Source organism: Tachypleus tridentatus, chromosome 5, assembly GCF_004210375.1.
Source record: "Tachypleus tridentatus isolate NWPU-2018 chromosome 5, ASM421037v1, whole genome shotgun sequence".
Taxonomy (NCBI): domain Eukaryota; kingdom Metazoa; phylum Arthropoda; class Merostomata; order Xiphosura; family Limulidae; genus Tachypleus; species Tachypleus tridentatus.
Genome location: NC_134829.1, coordinates 11426248 through 11448111, shown reverse-complemented (window position 1 = coordinate 11448111; position 21864 = coordinate 11426248). Strand labels below are relative to the sequence as shown.

The 21864-nt window shown below is 33.4% G+C and overlaps 1 protein-coding gene across 2 annotated transcripts in view; it reads left to right on the top strand.

Annotated features, from left to right (window-relative positions):
* Positions 1-18885: 18885 nt before the first annotated feature.
* The window catches only part of LOC143250513 (mitochondrial import inner membrane translocase subunit TIM50-like), a 42193-nt gene continuing 39214 nt past the window's right edge, over positions 18886-21864 (top strand). The window contains exon 1 of one of the 2 annotated variants that reach the window (XM_076501162.1): positions 18886-19386. In XM_076501162.1, the coding sequence (XP_076357277.1) occupies positions 18909-19386 (478 nt within the window). In that variant the 5' untranslated portion in view covers positions 18886-18908. The remainder of the gene's footprint in view (positions 19387-21864) is intronic. The other variant, XM_076501161.1, reaches the window with a different exon arrangement.

Genomic DNA, 21864 nt, shown 5'->3' with positions numbered 1-21864 from the left:
TAGATACACTTCAAATGGCGATAAAACAATAAAATTTGATTATAAATAATGTATACCGTTTCGAACTTAGAGCTACTTAGAACTAACAAATGTTATCGTATGAAGTTTTTCTAGAAATAAAAAGGATAGATATAGATTTATTTTGTTTTTTTTTTCTATGATTACTAGGTCGGTCATATTGACTGTTAAGTTCCACGGCAAATAGTTGCTAAAAATGCAGCACCAGAATTTGTGGTACTCATACTGCTATAAGGGATATAGAAAAGTTATTTACGAAAGTATATGAAATTAACCAAGACCTATTATATACTATTCCGTATATTTAATTTTGACACAAGAGATGTATTTTTGTAACAGTAATTATATTACCCTACACTTTAACTCTTTCGAGAGAACATGAAGACATTTGTGAACATATAAACTACAGAGACACAAAATCGGTCGTAAAGCCATATGAGTATATTTTCGGAGGTAAATGACATGTATAATTACGCTTGGGTTTCTTAACTTAATTTCATAGCTTTTTCAGGCCGGAAAATTGAATAAACTAAAATTCAAGATTTTCAGTGACCTTGAAAATAATATAAGTACCACAACCAGAGTTTGTGATCTTAGCTGAAATGTGAAATTTTCTGAAGTCCCAAAAGGAATATGCAATTTATCCTTGACAAGTATGAATTAAAAAGTTAACATCTTTTTAAAAAATCATGAATATTACCTTAACTAAGAGGTAGAATTCATTTAAGGTTGAATAACTACGGTTCATTCTCACTGTCTTGTTCATAATCTGCTATAGCATTAGTACAGTTAACCTCCTTTGCAATCGCCACATAATATGGAACACTCACGTTCACATTTCCTGTAGTTACGTTGCTTTGTGTCAGTTAGCTTTAATTATATCTGAAAATGTTCAGGTGCCAGCAACACATGAGATATCGAGGACAATGGCGTATCAGCAGTGTGCCGTTTCCATTCGTTTGGATATAAGTTAACTGCCGCTCGAATCCACTAATCTACTTACAATAAAACTTCAATGTTGTGTATGATGCAGTGCTGTTATTAATCATAATGTTTACACTTTAATGGAAGTTTTACTACAATCTACTCTACTGAAGAATTTTCTGGCACATAGATTATTCAGTTCTTTACCATACACACCCATGTAAAGGTTTATGAGAGCATCTTCCCCATTTTTGTGACTTTCTTCTTTGATACAAATTCTGCAATAATGCTGCCTTTGTCCTTTGAATGATGCAAATCCTTTTTTGTTGTTTTTTATTTGTGGCTCATAAAAGATAGATCTTCATAGGTAACATTTGCATGAAAACAAATGAGGATTAATACATCTGTGTTCTTTTAACCTGATCTAAAAAATTAAAAAATAAAGTAAGAAAAGTAAAAAGTATTACTACTGCAACTAAAACATCAATTATAACTGAACTTTATCAAACAATATTCCATGTAGATGTAGTAACAAGCAAAATTACATGTATAGACATAACAAAAAAGTGCAACGATGTTTCTTATAGGAAGCAAAAGAAAATAATGGAGATACGGGTTAGTAACGAAAGTCAGCAATAAACAATGTTTCCTTTAAGAAAGAAAATGGCTCCCTCCAGTGTCTGCGGAGTCACACTGCTGGAAACCGAGTTTAGAAACCCCTGGTGGGCAGAGAACAGATAGCCTATTGTGTAGATTTTTAAATTCCAAATAAACAAAAAGAAAGAAAAGAAAACAAAGAACAATACCATTACCATCGCACTATGCCCATTTGTCCCTAAATTTTGTTCTAATTTCTCTTCGGTGTCACTCTGCGCTAGCCAAGTTATTCATTTAATGCACACAGACATCTCCATTTATTGTAAGAGAAGAACCAAAAATAACACTGACTTAGCTACCCTTAAATCTGAAGCATAATCAAATTTATCGTTCCACTTATTACAAACTAAGAAGATTATCCATCATCAAACATGGAACATGATAATCTCAATTAATATGTATATTGTTTAAAATGTTTTGGATATGAACATTCTGCCAATATCTGACTGTCAGGGGACACTCTCATCTACTTTCTATAGATTCTTCTCATTTTATAAACTAATTCACTGCTTATATTGCTTATCCGTTAGATTGTGAGAAAGGTACAGCAACAACTAGATGTATTTTGCTGTAATAGAAAACTTTTTTGCTATTTTTTAACTTACCTTGCTTCCTACAATGTTTGAACTTTCCTGATTAAATTTCAAAGTGTAGAACAGAATATTTACATGGTATGAAACTTCATTTGTATTGACTGTCTAACGTGCACAGTATATTGTGATTTCATTGTTGTTGGTATTATCAAGATGTGTGCCTCCCATTTCCAAGATATCACAAAGTGCAACACAAAAACCTATTCCACATTTATTTTCAAAATATTTGTCTTCCATTTCAAGATACCACAAGGTGCAGCACGAAGATCTGTTGCAAATTGTACTAACATGACAGATAAGATTCTATCACATGTAAAAGCTGTTAGATTATTCATAACTCTAAAACATTAATAAGGTTAATGTTTTTCTTCGAACTTCATCAATCAGGAAAAGTTGTCTTAGAATAGCTGCAAATCAAATCAGTTTCTAACAGGTTTTTATAACAATCGATCATTAAAAAATAAATGGTGATATATAACAGTAAATTTAAATTTGTCATAGCATGTAAATGATCATTCATTTTTCATACTCTTCAGTTGCACAGCAGCATGTCTGTGAAATTACAATTTTAAATACAGGTTTCGATACCCGTGATGGGCAGAGCAGATAGCCCGTTATTTGTTTTGTGTTAAATTTCAAATAAACAGATATTTTTCTTTCTATGTGTTTATTCTCCAATGTTTTTACAGTTTATCACATTATTCTAAACTCTTCATCGTGAATGAATATAATAACAAATATTTTAAAGACTGGCCTGTTTTGGTTGCTAATAAACTGTGTAACAAAAAGGAGATTGCTTGTAACAAGCCAGAAATTTACCGAATTAAGTATCTAACCATCAGTTGTCATCTTTACGCAATGGTGAATAACGTGTTATAAATCGCAACTCGTAAGAAAAAGTGAATTGAGTGGGATTAGAAGCAATACCTCCAAGATGTAACGGATTTAGTATCGTATACTTATTTTAATATCGATGTTTGTTTCAGTTATATATTTTAAAATGCGTATAAGTTATACTGTTAAATGTGTATTGCAAAACTCACGCATATTCCCTATATTTGTAGAAAATTCTCGAGTGTGAGAATCAATAACGTACTCTGTATGTGTGTGTGAAATACTAGTGATTGGCAGTATTGATACCAACTAAACTTTCGAGGACCTCGTCTTAAAGTTTGTAAATTGATGCGCCAAGAGACGGTATATATTGTTAGCTTGATACAGTTAGTATACTATAAACTTTTTGTTTTGGAATTTCGCACAAAGCTACTCGAGGGCTATCTGTGCTAGCCGTCCCTAATTTAGCAGTGTAAGACTAGAGGGAAGGCAGCTAGTCATCACCACCCACCGCCAACTCTTGGGTTACTCTTTTACCAGTGAATAGTGGCATTGACCGTCACATTATTACGCTCTCACGGCTGAAAGGGCGAGCATGTTTGATTTGACGGGGATTCGAACCCGCGACCCTCGGATTACGAGTCGTACGCCTTACGCGCTTGGCCATGCCAGGCCCTATACTATAAACTTTAGAAGCTATACCTGTGATTAATGCTTATCAATTGGAAAACTGCAGATATTTGACTAAGAACGTTTATATATTTCGATCATTGTAAACCGTTGAACTTCACAGAATTAACTTCGGACGTTAGCATTTCTACGAGAACATTAAATATCTTCCTCGGCAAAAAGTGAGCCTGTAAACCATGTGAGGGCAGCCAAGAATAGAGCTAGCAAGCTTTCTTATAAGAGAAGTGTACCTGTGTATAAACATAGAATTAATCCGCTCTTCGTGAACCGTCGATAAAAGATTCAGTTCTAGACCAAATAGAAGACTCTATATTGTTTGTAAGTTTGTAAAACTCTTATATATAAGCCATTATTCGTAATAATTATTTGTAATAGCCGTTATTATAAATTGTATTGTTGTTTGTATATTAAAATATATTTACGTCAAGAAAGAAAATTGTGTATCAATGTTGTTGGCAGATATTTTAAATTTACTATTTCATAATGCATTTCTTATACAGACACATTGGCGTTAACTTTACCCAATGATTCAGGATGATGGGTGTATTTCTTTCGTAGCTTTAAGATGTGCAATATCATTTGTATCAATAAGTTTTGTGGGTGCTGAAACACCTACAGTTCTCACGGAGTTAACACCTGTGCACAGACATTTTCTCTTTTCTGAATCGGCAGCACTAGTAAAGACTGAAATTCTGCAAATATATAGAAATGAACAAAATCTGTAACAAGCGACTGAAAATATCACATTGTAAGCGGACGATCGATTTTATATTACCTAAGGTGCCGTTTTTTTTTAACCAAATCTGAAAACACTGGTGTGTGTCTATATAAATATATATTATTCACTATAATTCACGATGCAGATGCAAGTAGTACTGGTGATATATTCTGTATTAGCTAGTTGTATTTATCTACGTTTATCTGTTTCAGAATTTTATTATTTCAATAAAAAATAAAGTTGATCTATGAAATATTCTATGTTGTAGTTATGGCGACTGCATCAGTATCATCACATGTTATCTCAGTCTAAACTAATAATATTAGAACGGGCTAAATGTTAATTTCTAATGTACTTCTGCTACGGAGTCTACGACAAGTATAAGTGAAATGTAAGAATATTTACAGGTAGATTTCTTCGAACTGAGGACACTTTCAGTGATAACTTTTCTCATCCAATGAATGCCCGTAGATATCTAAGACGTATAAGGGGAATCTCGGATTGTGAGTGGTAGAAAATTCTAGGGCGGGAGACAGCAACTGATTTATATAATTTGGAGCACTAGGGAAACCTTAAATTTGGATCCCTATCGCTAGCATTGTTCATGTAGATAGTTCATACTGATTCCTTATAAGAAACCACTGGTCCTACTTAAAGAATGTAAACTGAAATATTTATTATTTCATGTTTCGTTTGAAGAATCAATACATCTTTCTGCTGATTCAAAAAAGCTGCTACTGCGTGGTCCAACTATGTCCGAGCCCATAACAACGTTGAAGATGTCTAACATTTTTCACTCAAAATCCGTGTAAGCAACTAATGCTGTGTCTCTAAAAGTCGATTAATGTAGTTAGAAATTGAATATACAGTATTTAGCATTAAATAATTAACGAAAGTTGTGTCTGAACAGTTCTCAATCAATGCGTTAATTGATATCTTACTGATAGTATTAACTAACTTAATGGATATTATAGAAAATTATATATTTAAAAACGGCTGGTATGGGTAGGTGTTCCTGGAAAATATTAATTTTTAATTTTTTTTTGTAAACCTGACAATGACCAAAGAAGGTCGAAACGTTGTTTGCGCCTCTACATTGAGTTTTCTCTATTCATAGCAGCCGTTTTTATAAAACAACAATATGATTTAGTGTAAATGATGTTATTACTACTCCTTGACATTAGTTTTCTTACAGAAATATTATATTTGTTAAAAAAGCTTCAGTAGAAAGTGAAACAGAAGTATCCTGCAATTAATAGATTAGCATTAGATGACTAACATATAGAATACTCAGTGCTTTGTACACTATATAATTGATGTATTTAGGGAGCCAACCCTTTTATTATGTTATGAAGTGAATGAGAAACATCTACATATAGTATGAAATTTTACTGCACACATTCATAACATACACTAAATTTCAATAAGGGGAAAAACCGTAACAAAACAAGCAATAAAAAGTATCTTGTGTATTATGTAGGGACGACAGTGTCAAAAAGAGTGCAAACAAAAACAGAGGGATGGTACAGTTATACTAAGATCACTCCTACATGACTTTTTAATAATCAAGCTTAATCTTACATTGTAAAATACATACTTAACATTAATATTACTGCATTTGGAAGTTATATATTCTGTTGTCATACAATTTGTTTATAATAATAACATACTCATGTCAGAGAAAGCATCAGTTAGTGTAACTGAAAGCCTAGGACTTATGTAAAAGGATAACCAAATTGAGTTAAAACATGCTTTGATTGTTACAGCTTCTCGCTACATGAAATTATAATCTACGTATAGATATATCATCCATATATTCTTCTTTGCATTCTTATTTGCATTGCTATCTCTACATCATTTTACATTTACAAAAGAATTTTTTTTACTTGTTTTGTACTCTATATAAGCATTGATGTCATTATGCTTAAGGAAATGATACTCAAAAATGGATTTAACATTACATCTATATATTTTTAATCATCGTACACTATGGACAATAGCAAATTGTATAAAAATTAAAATAGTTTGAAATGCCATATATTGAAACTTATTTACCCTACACACAGAAAAATACAAAACAAATATAGACGAAAAACACCATCATAAATCCATCCCTTCATGGTGTGTGTACGTGAAAGACAAGTCCACAATCTCTTTATGGCATGTATATCTAAAAGACCTTATCACCTACTCATTCATGTTTTGGGTAAATAAATGACCAAACTGCACATTTGTTCATGGTGTGTGTACGTGAAAAACAATGGAACTTCTTGGAGGATGATCAAGGTTTCTCGTTCTTGTTGCAAGCTCGCCAGCGTTGTAATTGTGCAGTAGGATAGGTACTTGGCTGTGTTTTGTTTTGTTGCTTGTTTGTTTTTTTAAACACGAGGCTACACAATGGGTTATATTTGTTGTGCCCGTCAAAGACACTGAAACAGAATTTTAGTGTTATAGCTTTGAAAAGTAACGTTAAGCCGCTTGGGAGAGACATTATGGTAGAAAAATATTAGATATAAAACAAATTATATTATAATAGAATAATCAGTGCCAAAATCTATTTTATTAAGTATTTCTACAGTAACTACTTACTTGTTTTCAGCCGTTGAAACATAGACAAACTAAAACTGCTATTTGCTTTGTAATGTTAAAGGTAGTGCTGTATATTCGACATTTTTGATACATAAAATCTGTGATATGGATGTAAAAAGGTATTCTGGACTTTTTAACATCCCCTTGTTTTGAATAGTTGTAAGATGAAGAAACTGCTGCACCCACTTTTGTATTTATTTTTGTACATCATCAACTTTCAGTGTTACCTTTTTATTTGTTTGTTTAATGTAAAAATGGGCAACACATTTTTAGCGCACTGTCGTAATTTTAATCGCTATTGAAACAACCCCTAAATGATAGATCTTCGATATAAAAAAAAATATTACTTTTGTTAAAGTCAAGAGTGAATCATTGTAACAAATATTAGTCATTAAATATTCATGAATCTTGTCAGATAACACTCGTAAGTTATTTGCATGGCAGATTATGCTCAACTAGTTAACAATATTAAGCAAATATTAACTATATCTAGCAAAGATTAACTATATATCTTTAGTATTATTCTCATTAGGAGAAACAGAAACTAAAATAAATATTTTAGTCACAACAATTTTAAAACTATTAAAAACTAATATTTACGACTTATAGAGTAGCTTTAACAACGTCCTGAAACAATAATATATACTTAGAATAGCAACGTTAATTTGGCAGCAATTAAAATGAACAAGAAATGAAAAAATAGTATAAAAAGGCCCTCGTTCAGCGGCGGGTTTCATCTCTACAGATCAAGTTTTTCCATTATCCTCAACAACTTCTATAAATACCCTAAAATATTTCTTATCCGAAAACAAACACCTTTAAGGCATTCAACCATGCTACCCGAGAACGTTTGGTCTTGCCATCTAGTGAGTGAGTTTTAAAGACAGTTTCAAACAGAGCGCCTAGAGTATCCAGTGTGGACTAAAAACACAAAATATAATGCCCGATTAAAGTTCGGCGGTTTTACAAACTTGTCTCTAGACCCCATCACATCTCTATAACAATCTGGGACATTTCAAACCATCTTGGAATCCCTATCAAAGGAAGTTATAACATTTGGACTTGTTTTGTTTGGTTTGTTTTGAAATTTCGCACAAAGCTATTCGAGAGCTATCTGTGCTAGCCGTCCCTAATTTAGCAGTGTAAGACTAGAGGGAAGGCAGCTAGTCATCACCACCCACCGCCAACTCTTGAGGTCCTCTTTTACCAACGAATAGTGAGATTGACCGTCACATTATAACGCCCCCACGGCTGAAAGTGCGAGCATGTTTGGTGCGACAGGGATGCGAACTCGCGACCCTCAGATTACGAGTAGCACGCCTTAACACGTTTGGCCATGCCGGGCCTAAACATTTAGACAATAACCCATCCAGCCCACTTAAACATATTAACAATTCCGTAAAAAAAGAACACCATTTAAAGTTTACTGCCTTAATAATACAAAAGAAGACTCAACTGATCCAAAAGTTCCTTAACGAAATGCATGAAGCTGAAGCCAAACAAAATATAAACTTTGCATTGCATCGATGGTTTATATACTATGGTTAAAAATAGTGGAAAAAGCAGCCTCCACTATACTTTCAATATTACTTTTCATGTGCTCATGCATGGGACGAAAGGTTTGTGTGTTATAGCTCAAACTAGTGAAAGAGGCGGCCCATTCCTAAGTTGCAGCATCACTTTTTAAGTCGACATTATCGATTACAACTACTGTTGTCCTAATAATTACAAATGTCCTTCACTGATATTTGGTAATTCATTAACAACTTATTTTTTCTTTTATCTTATTAAAGACGTCTCTGACATACATAGTCCGTGGCTTGATCGTATTTGACAGCGCCTTGATGCCTTGAAAAACCAGAATTGAAAATCCTGATTGATATTATTGTAAAACGCTTAAATGGGCCTCACCCCGAATCTTTTAAGTATCTAGCGATGCATCTACATCTAATAAATTAAATATAAATTGCATCGCAATTGGAAAAGGGAAAATCTAAAGTCCTCATTCTGATGAGGACTTGTTCCCCACTGTCCCAGTGGTATGTCTGCGAACTCACACGACTACAAACCAGGTTTCGATACTTGTAGTGGGCAGAGCACAAATAGACCACTCTGTAGCTTTGTGCTTAATTATAAAACAAACTACTGAGATTTTTATTAAAATTTTAGAGAGACTTTTTAGAAAAGCTGAAAAGAAAGACGGAAGATTGTAGAACTTTAAAGACTCTGAAAACGGTGGAAATCTGTTTATTCATTATTAAGCACAAAGCTATACCAAGAGCTATCTGTGTTCTTCCAATCACGGGTATCGAAAACCGGTTTCTAGCAGTATAAGTCTGCAGATATACCACTGTGCTACTGGGAGGCCAAGGTGGAAATCGTGATCAGTAGTTTGATCTTTAATATTGGAGATTAACATATTGGTTACAACATGATTTATATCTCTCTAGTTTTAAAGGAGTTATTTAATAAGATTTTTATTTATCTTAAAGGAAGGTATGTGTTACCTGTTTTCTGAAAATTTTGTAAACATGTTATGTTATTGAATTATATACGAACAATATATAAATATGTACATATATACTGGTTAATGTACCTAAAAATACTGTGCTTTAATTAGACATAATGGTTCGAGATATACCTCTCATTATTTTGAACTATTGCTCGTGAACTGTTTATCCAATACTAAAGCACACATGCGATGCACACTATTAAACATTTCTACAATTTAACGTTGCTTCGTGTACTTTTGTAACCATGTGCTTCAATTATTTGAGCCATTATTCCTGGTATTAAAGTGGTAAAATTAAAATGTCTGTCACACTATAGCCAATTATGTGAAATTGGTTTAACTAGTTTCTTGCAACAGCTTGGAAAACTTTGGGGGTGGGCTAAAATTTCAATTCGTAGACCTATTCCTCTCTACATATTGTAATGGAGTAGAGTAACTCACCACTACAATGAAGGTTCAACAACAATAAAACTACATATTTAACTGTAACAATACTTAGAACAAAAGTTAGCATTTACCAAAAATAGAGTTAATAAACATTTGTCTCCCTATGATTTGATAATAATGTAAATTAACAATAAAATATCAATATTAATTATCTCAAATAATGGAATAACCACAAAGAAATAATAAAAGGAAAAACTAATTCTCCCACCACCACAAAAAACACAATGTTTTATAATCACTTTTCTATATTTATAACAGTATAGAATGACAAACAGCAAAAATTCGCTGAGCATTGTTACGTTATTACGCCGCTCGCATAGTTTGTAGAAAGTTCGAAGCCTCAGTGAACAAATTATACACATATATTGAGGTGAGCAGCAAATGCAAGTATGTAGAAAAACAAGTGAAGTGAAAGCAAAGTTCAGTCAGAGAAAGAGTTAATTAATAGGAGAAAAAGTTAGCTGTCGTGCGAGTGATAAGCATTAATGATGATTTTTATAGTGTGTTTCGTAGCTGTATAACAACAGGAAACATAAGTTATCTTATTAATTGGGTTCTAAAGTTACTGAACTAGCCTGTTTGGACTTTTGATAGAAAATAAAGGACGCTATTATTTCAATCTCTGGGTACAACTGCAATAACCAACAATAACAGTTAAGTAAGTAAAGTCAGAAAGTTAGTGAAAGTGAAGTTACATTGCATAACTGTTAGTTTAACCATAACAGGTGATATTTTAAAGTAAGGTTAACAGTGAACAGAGAATAGGAGAAATCATTTGTCTGGTTATAGGGTGTTCTAAAATAATTGAACCTGTCTGTGTAGACTTTGTTGTAGAAAGAGACATTTATTTAAAGCTCTGAATACAACTGTGGTGACCTACGGGGTAGTATAAGTGAATTATACACCAATGCTATTGCAATAAGAGTAGAGAAAATAGCTTATCTTGTTCATTAAATTTTAAAGTAGTTGAATAAACCTATTTGGACTTTTGAGAGAAAAAAATAATTATTTAGAGTTTTAGATGCGACTGTGATATTCTATGGTGTAAAGAGTGTTTTGTTTAATATACATTTGACGTATTTTGAATATATTTTAAAACAAATAAATTGTGTATTATCTTTTTTGTTCAGATTTATTGCCAATTATTTGTTTTGAATTTCATACAAAGCTACTCGAGGGCTATCTGTCCCTAATTTAGCAGTCAGTGTAAGACTATAGGGAAGGCAGCTAATCATCACTACCCACCGCCAACTCTTGGGCTACTCTCTTACCAACGAATAGTGGGAGTGACCGTCACATTATAACGCCCGACGGCTGAAAGGGAGAGCATGTTTGGTGCGACCGGGATTCGAATCTGGGACCCTCGGATTACGAGTCAAACGCCTTAACACACTTGGCCATGCTGGGCCGACGTATTAGCAACAACTTACAGACACCTACTATAGAAGAATCCAAGCTCATATACGTAAAACCCAGACAGTATCTTTCACTAACTATTTCGTAACTAGGTTTATGAAGTTTATGATAGGGTATTTATTCACTCCATTAATTCACGTGAGTACGTCTCGTAAGATCATAAAATTACAAATTTTTGGCTACATTAATAATATCTGTACATCACCGTTAGGGAAACTTGTCAATTTCATAATACATACATATATACTCGAAATAAATATGATCAGCTGAAAGGTGAGTTATCATTTTAATGCAACAAAAATTCATTGATAAACTAAATTAGAGTAGGAATAAAGAAATAAAAATAAGATATATAATAAAAAATAGAATTCACTATATCAGATTGTTTCCTATTAGAAAAACGAAGTGATTATAATAATCGCTTTATGTAAAATATCCCAATTTTCGTATCCTTTCTCTAAAGTTTCTCTTTATACCGAGGCCCGGCAAGGTCATGTGGGTTAAGGCATGCGACTCGTAATCTGATAGTCGCGCGTTCGAATCCCTATTGAACCCAACATGCTCGCCTTTTCAGCCGAGGGGGCGTTATAATATTCGGTCAATCCCACTATTCGTTGGCAAAAGAATAGCCCAAGAATTAGCCTTTTCTCTAGTCTTGCACTGCTAATATTAGGAACGGCTAGCGCAAATAGCCCTCGAATAACTTTGCGCGAAATTTAAAAAACAAACAAACTCTTTATACTGCCATCATGAACCCTTTACATTTAAGTGTAGATATCTTACAACTCATGTTTTTGAATCCTTATCTTATCTAGCTTCTGGCTCTGGTTTGGCTTACCAGAAGTTTAACAGTTAAAACCAGGCAACTACAATGATCAATTCTGTGACGTAGTTGAAGGAGAAAGAGCTAAAAGAAAATCATCAGCACGATAAGTTGAAGGATGAGAAGTAGACACCCGAGCAGAAGTGTGGGGGATTGACCACCGAGTCTTCTCTAGTCGACATTTTCATATTCCTGCAACCTTTTAGGATGATTATTATCTTCTTTGATATCGTAAGAATTTTCACTTGATAAATATATACCTCGTTATATCAGAAATATAAAATCGTCCTATAATTGCCTTTGACCTAGGACATTCTAATTCGTATATTAATGGAGCAACACACTTTGTAACTTAAAAAAGTCTACTCTACCTCAAAAAACATTTTACAGTAAAATTATTAACCTTCACACTTATTTGTTTTAAAAGACATAATTTAATCCAGTTACTGAAATAATGCATTACAATCAGAAATAACTATTCCCTGCACTGGATTTAGGATAAGGTATTATGATGTTTACTGATTTTACTCCTATTATCTCACCAGGTTTCGTTAGTTTAATACTTTGCTTGAATCCAACTGATCATGCCTGATCATTGTTTGTTTGGCTTGTTTTGAATTTCTCGCAAAGCTACACGAGGGCTATCTGTGCTAGCCGTCCCTAATTTAGCAATGTAAGACTAGAGAGAAGGTAGCTAGTCATCACTACCCACCGCCAACTCTTGGGCTACTCTTTTACCAATGAATAGTGGGATTGACCGTAAAGTTATAACGCCCTCACGGCTGAAAGGGCGGCATGTTTGGTGTGACGAGGATTCGAACCCGCGACCTTCAGATTACAAGTCGAGTTCCTTAACCACCAGGCCATGCCAGTCCCATACATGATCAAGTTTAACCAATTTGATCCAAAAGCTATCTACCATTCTAGTGGCCCTCCAGTGTTATTGGTGTGAACGTCTTTTATAAGATAGAGAAGCATGATTATAATTAATTACACTTGTCATAAGACATTATGTTAGGCCGTTGACGATCATAATTAACTGGAAACAGTTATACTTGAATGAGTGTTGTTCCGTAAGGCGTGTGAAGAAAAATTTGGATGAAATATAACACTTAATAACTTGGCAAGTCTATGTGAAAATGTTTCTCCTCTATTTTTGTGGCATTTCGGGCAGATGCCATTCGTCAAACATTGAAAACTTTCACATCAGAAAAAGAGATATATTGATATACCATAATATAAAAATGAAAGAGATCCTTTAACGTGAATTTAAAGTTAAACACTATCTAAGATCAAGTTACGGATGTGGAATAAAATAAACCCTTTGTCATTCAACTGAAATAGAATGACGCATTAAATGTGAAATAACTATTTACACAACATTTCAAATACTAAATAAAGTGGCCAGTATTATTATACTAAAATACGCATTTTGGCACTGAATGCAAATTAAAATAAATATCTGTAAAACAATATATATGTAAATCACACCTTTTGACATGGAATCAAAAGAAAAATAAATCTTTTTAATTAAATCAAATTGCAGTACTTGACATACAATTTGCAACAGCAATGCAGAGCAAAATCATCCTTAGATCATGAATATGCTCACGATTGCAGTCACAACTATAATTTAATTTTACATAGAATATGCAAAAATTATTGAAGTATACCTTCGTTTTATGTTGAGAAGATGATAACTAAGTAAAGAGGCCAACATCTGTGCGTGAATACAAGATGTATCTGCCATGCAACCCCAATATAGCCAATTTTGACATAAAAATATCGTGTTAAACACATAAAAATAAAAAACTGTCAATATTACTATTGAGACCTGCGAGAAGCTATCTTTGTATATAAACTACCATATACATTGGTTGACATACACGTGAATAGTTCATGAAAAACCCAATTTTTGCTTTCCATGATGAGGAATTGAGCAAAATACAAAAATTACAAAATTGTCTACATATCTGTAGACAGTCGGTATGGGTATTAACACTTATAAAGCAGGGAACAACCTAAGAAGGTCCAAACGTTGTTCTTTGCATTATTAGTAAGTGTTAATACCCATACCAGCCGTTCTGAGATACATTTTTACTTCAAGTAGGTTTCTCATCATCACGAATTATATGTCTACATCTCTGTTTGAAACTCTAAGAAAACATTATTTTTGAATCAAATCCAATGTAATTTGGCCAAAATACAGTAGAGCAATTGTAAAAACCCTAAAATTGTGTTTTTTGTGACATCTTGACTTCCCTATAATTATGAAAAGGGGATAAATCCAATATTTTTGTTTGTCAATATATTTTATTTGTAGAAAAGTATCTTTTTGCCAGTTTTAAAGAGAAATTATTACAGACTGTATCGTAATAACAGAGCAGTGAGATTATCTCATCTTGTAAAATTGTGATATAATGTAACTGAATCAACTTTTGTGGAAATTTGACAAAAAAGGATCTGGATTTGAATTTCACACAAAGCTACACGAGGGCTATCTGCGCTAGCCGTTCTTAATTTATCAGTGGAAGACTAGAGAGAAGGCAGTTAGTCATCACCACTCACCGCCAGCTCTTGGGCTACTCTTTTACCCACGAATAGTGAGATTGACTGTCATATTATAACGCCCCCACGGCTGAAAGGACGAGCATGTTTGTTGCGACATGGATTCGAACCCGCGACCCTCAGATTACGAATCAAACGCCTTAACCCACCTGGCCATGCCGGGCCAAAAAACAGAAACTTGAACGCTGGACCCTTAGGTTAAAAGCCTAACGCTCTATCAACTGAGCTCTCCGCGCCTTTGACAGAAAGGAGACAATTACTAAAAGCTCTGGATACGAATGTGACTTATTTTAAAAAATTATTTTAAAACATCTTGACTGTGTGTTGTTTGCTTATTGTTGAAATTTATCGCCAACAAGTCGCAGACAGCTATCGTAAAACAACCAGCCCATACCTAAAACCTGATGATAATAGCTAAATATAAAACGAGAAATTTCAAGTTCGCATTTGGCATGATAGAAGCTGCTGTTTATGTGTGTTTGTGTGTTTTCTTATAGCAAAGCTGAGGGGAATCGAACCTCTGATTTTAGCGTTACCAATCCGTAAACTTACCGCTGTACTAGCAGTGAGCACCTGCTGTTTATTTCTACAGGTAATTTCTTCCACTCACAAACATTTCAATTCGATCCAATCAAAATATCATTAACATTTCTATCTAATCAATTTGTTTCATAGACGTTGTATAAAGGGCATTACACTTAAAACTCTCCAAAACGTATACATTACATCAATACATCATATGTCTCACCAGATGGTAATTAAGTTCAAAATCATGGAAATTCATTACTGCTAGAGAAAAAACAGACCAAACAGTGTTTCATTTCTAGCATAGCGTGAGGTTATCTATTATGTTTAGTTCTTCCATAAAAATCCACTATGTACTAAATAATTTCAGTGCCAAAATTGAAGCATTCTCTCTTCAGCATTAACGAAAATATTAGATACACTGCATCTTCATACAACGTTCTATACGTGAATCATTACAGTTATCTCAAATATTTAAGTCTTAACATTCAGATAAAATTTTAATTTTGAATCATATGTTGCGTGATAATTGTGTTATCAGTGTAATTCATTCATTTTTTGTTATAAAACACTCATAAATGACATTAAGTAATGTCCATATATGTCTGTTAAATTACACAAATATATTTATTTATCCATGTATATTGCCATATATAAATATTGCAACATTACACATCACTGTGTATACACCTAGTAGCTGTAGACAAACTTCCACTGGCTCACGAGCCATTACTAAAATAACCTAATAGGCTATATTCTCAAGTTATAACTTGCTTCAGTATTAGGCATTGAATTACTTGTCTTTCAATCTGTTCATTCCAGGCAATGAACTGCATGCAATATGGGTGAGTGTTGGGTTCCTGCCCTTGGGTCGCAGAATGGTAAGTTATTAGATGTACCAAATGTCTCTGCTCAACACCATGACCAAAGGTAACCTTTGCGGCATATATCCCCTCCCATATACCACTTCCCCATATATTATCTCCTTTGCCAGTTCATGCTTGCTGTGTCACCTGCTAGAAAAATAACTCCAACACTCGGATGTTCATCAGCAATATATCTTTTCTCTATATTGGTTTGTCACCGCAAGCATCAACCAGTGCCTTGTTGAAATACTTTTGTTAGTGAAAACCTGGGAATCCATTCAGACCATTCTACTGATTTCTAAATTCTGCTGTTCACAAATAGTTCAATATGCAGAAGAGGCATCTCATAAGTCAAACAACTCTCTCTGACAGACATTAATCTTCGATGCCCAATTGTTTTCCATGGACCTTGGTTGTTAGTCATTCAACACTTGAGAAATAACATTTCAGCGAGTTTCAAGTTTTAACTGAACAACTGAATAATTTTGAATAGATGAGGCAGATACAGTAATAAGAAGAAAAACAAACAATTCTACCAAAGCAAACTTTGTGGTCATGGCAATAACATTTTTCTTTCCTATTTGCACAGTAGTGTTTTTAAGTGAAATGATTTTCCTTTAAGAGTAATTGGGCAGGGACCATAAATAATAGGATGTTTTGACAGAAAAGTTATTATGGAGTGAATAAGAATTATCTTAGTCTGAAATTAGTTTAAAGGAGAGAAAAATAATGGAAATAAAATAAAACACAGTAAAACAATCTTTATTTTTAACAAACAAAAACAATCAATGGCAAAAATGAATGTATTTTGTGGCATCTTTAATAGAGAGCTTTCAGGCAATATTTGTGTATTATCCACACCTACATATTTTTTAGCTCATTGATTAATATATATATATATTCGTACATGTATTAATTTTTTTATATATTGACTATATGTTCTTATTAAAGAAATTCGGTCAAGAGGCCACAAATTCCTTTTCTCTTAATTACGTAAAAACCAGTTAATCCATCTAAGATATTATATATACATTTTAGATAATATTGAGCTTGTAGTACTAAAATCGACAGTGATATTTTACACTGGCAAATTAAATGGTTTTCAGACATACAACATAACCTTATTTTGCAGTGATAAGTGATCGTCTGTCCCGTGAATAGCACAAAAGTTCTGAGATGAATGACATATTTGTTTTTGCTATAAATAACACTCACTTTCTTAATCTGGAATAACATTTTAAAGCAGAAGCATAGCCATTGTAAATATTGTTATACAATACATATTAAAGAGCCTTACACAACACTATACATTTTGTTTATTTTGATTATGTTTATGTTTATAATGAAGATTATTTCATTGTGTTTAACTTGTGACCAGTCTCTTTCTTCGCGTCAAACTAAGTCAAAATTAGAATAATTCAGATTTCTACTCATAGTACTTTTTCAGGAGCCTTCCGCTATTACAGCGGTAAGTCTACGGATTTACAACGCTAAAATCAGCGGTTCGATTCCCCTCAGTAGGCTAAGCAGATAGCCTCATGTGACTTTGCTATAAGAAAAACACACCCAAACACGCACTTTTTGAGGCGAGCATCCCGTTATTCTACAGTTCCTAACGAATTACTCGACGAGAAATCAGCGATCCTGAGAAATATAACCACAAAAAAGTTTAAGACACATCCACACTAAACGACAAAAAAGAAGAAACATAAAATATAAACATAATAATAGAAATTTTAAGAAGTTAAATATACCATCCTACACTATTTGACAACCTTATCAATCTAATTTATACAGACCATTTCTTAATATTTCAGTATTCTCAACATTGATAGAAACACTTAAGAGTCTAAGGTTATCAACAAAATTCTCTAATTTACTAATTATATTTCTTGTCAGTATTATTATTGAAAGTAATAAAAAGCAAAGGATCAGTAATTGACCTTTGAACCACACTACAGGTAACAAATGTATATTTTAACAGAACATTTTTAATAATAACTTTTTGATATTTTTCAACTAACAACCTCACAACGTCATCAATAATCGTTTTCCCCAATCCACGCTAATTTGATTTGGTTATTAATTCTTTTGTGTGACATCTTATCAAAAGTCTTTTGCAAATTTGAGTGTACACTTAATCCTGCCCCCCGCTGGTACAGCGGTATGTCTTCGGATTTACAATGCAAAATCAGGGGTTGGATTCCCCTCGGTGGGATCAGCAGAGAGCCCGATGTTGCTTTGCTATAAGAAAACACAACACAACAACCTAATCCACACTCTTTTCCATCATAAAAATAACTAGAAACTTGTCTTTAAAAATATAAATACTTTAGTAATGTAAGATTTCCCTTTAGCGAGACCTCTGCTGGTACAGCGGTAAGTCTACGGGTTTACAACGTTAAAATCATGGGTTCGGCAGATAGCTGCGGTTTTGCTGTAAGAAAACACAAACACACCCTTTAATGAGAACATTTATGCTATTTTCTATGATATCGTAAAACAATTATATGACTGTTCAAAATTTATCTATAAAATATTATAATTAGGTGGTGATATATGTTGCCAGAATAAGAGCTGGATGCTCGAAAATGTATCACAACTTACGTTCTTCAATATTTGAAATATTTTGTTTTAATTTCTTGTATAATATTTAAATCTTAATTATAAAATTTATAAACAGTTTTTCACAACGTTCTAGAGGGCAGGGTATAATTGTAAAAGAAAGATGGCTGTGTCTATAGGCATGTGTTTTTGTCGGACTTTGATATCGTTGAATAAATGTATTGTCCAGAGACATTTTTCTTCAGGTTTAAAGAGTCATTTAAGGTGTAGTTGGATTTTGAGTAATATTTCTAATTCACATGTTGCATTTGAAAGAAAAATTGGTCGATTTTGTAATATGTTATATTCATCAGATAAGCTTAATAATAAGCCTGAACCATCTGGCAGCGATACAACTACTACTGTCGACAGCGGCAACGCGAGTCCGACTCCAAGGCTTGCTGTAGGTTTGGCTGACCAAATAATGAAAGAGAAATTCAAAGAAGAGAAGTCTTTATCTTCGGAAAGTCAATTATCCAATTCCAAAAACAAGGAATATAAACGAAAGTCGGATGGTTTTTCCAAACGAGCCATGAAATACACATTCATAGCGTTTGGTTCACTGATGTCGGGTATTGCTGGATTCTTGGTGTATGAATGGGGTAAGCTAATTAACTGAAAAAAACAACAGCATGATATCCATTAAATTATATATTTTTATATAACTGAATTTTACGGTTTTTGAGTTTTAACAATCTTACTAACTTTTTGCAAGAAATGAATCTATTGTAAGCTCTTTTTTTAATTCCATTGTTAGCTTCAGCATGTTATAATATTGTTTTAAAATATTACAGCCTTACTCGTATTGTGTTTATTTCTTAATTTTTTACTTATGACACAATCACGACTCTTTTACATATCTCAACTTTGTTTTGAAACTGAAAACTGGTTGTTGTTTATTTTTATTTTTTACTAGTTAAAAAGTAACCACTAACAAGTAACTGAATATAAGTTTATAATAGTTGATTGTTTTGAGCCTTTAACAAACATTTAAGTTAGAGGAAATTTTTGGTAGATTATTGGAATAAGTGTAAGATTTAAATTAACTGATTGCAAATCTTAACCATTAGAGAACTAGGAATTTGGTTAAAATAAAATTTGGTAAATACAAGTAGCTAATAATGTTAAAACTGAAAGCAAAAATTCTTTTTAAGTATATTAAGGATAAGTGAAATGTTAAAATAGGGATTAGGTGTTAAAGGGTGTTGACAGAAAGGTTATTGTTGAAGACAGTGAGATAGCTGAGCTTTTAAATTTTCTGCCCTTTTTTCTGGTCCTTTGGATTTCTCCTTAATGGCCAGATCAACAGTGGTTTCTGTGACTTCTTCAACTCCAACTTTTACCTTCATGCCTCTTTCTTTGTCTTCTGCCCTTTTTGTCCACTTTGATCACCAGTACTCGATCTAGACATTCACATCTTTCATCTTCTACTTGGCTCTTATTCAGTCCTTGACGGTAAGATAAAGTTTATATTTGCAGGTATCTTTCTTTTAGTTTGTGCCATTCCTCTTCTTCAGTGGGTATTTATTGGCATAAATGAAAAGTTTTCTGCATTTAATCTGTGTAGGGGATTTCCTGTGTATTGAACCACTGTATCTAAGATGGATTTTTGATCTAGTCTTTGGTCTTATAGATCTTGGGTTATTGGACAGTCTTGTACTATTAGAAGAATTCCTCCCATACCTTTTTTTTTCCCAAAATATACAGAGCCTTTATCTAACCTGTCCTTACTGTGTTTATATGTTTCTTCCTGATTAATTGTCCTTCCTTACTGCCTATCATTCCAACCTCAGATGCTTATGTGATCTTTGATTCCCTCAATTTACCTTCATTTGATTCATGTTCCATGTATTACCTTCCCTTTGAGTATAATTCCTTCTATCTATTCTGCCTGTATACATCAAAAGGTCATGATTATTTCTTACTCTTTCTTCTTTAAACTTCTTAGGTTCTCTTTAGGTTAAAAAAGAGAGTTTGAAAGTGGCCATTGCTGTGTGTGGCATTGGCCACTTTCAAACACTCTTTCGTAATCTGAAGATGATTTAGGAAGCTCAAAATGTTCTTTCATTAGCATTAGTGTTGATACCCATACCAGTCATTCTGAGATACAGATTTTTACCTGTTTCATGGTTGCATGTGATAGACATCCTTTCGATACAAGATATCAAAGTTCAGAGCTAATCCTTGTGTTATACACAGGAATTGGAGTGGATCCCATTCCCCAGTTCATGGGTTTGAGGTGAAGATGGTATGATCCTCATCCTACCATTGTGTGGATGTGCATAGCCCGTGAGGAGATTTTGAATGTAATTGACTTACTGAGTACAGTACACTGTACTCTAGCCACGCTACATCCAGGGGTTCATCCTTGTTTACCCTTTTTTCTCATTGCATAATTAAATTACAATATCTTTCTCTGATTAGGATCATATTCCCACCCCATCCTCTATAGTTGGATGTTCTACTCTGATTTTCTGCCATCTTATCTTGCACATTTCACACATTGGAGAAGAGTATGCTTGGGTCAGAAGTGGTACAGTTTCCCTCTTCAGATCTGACTCTTTCATCTATGGTATTCTTTGGAAGCTTTTGAGGGTATATCTGTTCTTTCCCCCTCTTGATCAATCTGGGATTGGGACTAATCTTGTTAATGGAAGGAAGTACCATATACAAGAAGTTATTTTTTCTACTGAAAACGTATTTCTGATAGGTGCATACAGAAAGCCATGTGAGTGTACTATACTCCTTTTGATGGAGATGTGGTGCCTGATGATTTATGTGAAAAACATAGTGGAATAACTTGATTCCAATAGGATGAAGCAGAAGGCTTGAGGTATGCATAAATAAAAGGTTTGCATATAGGGGGAGCAATGAACAAGAATAGTTAATCTTGTGAGTGGAGGGAAGTACTCATCATAAATACATTTTTCAGTATAATAAAATTATAACTTCTGTATCATTAAGGTGTTTTTTTTTCCTTACTGTTAGTATAGAATATATTAACTTTGGGTGTTGCCTTAAATATTATAGTGTGACTTTTGTAATTGTACTGTAATAGTGCAGTCTATTGTACAAAATCT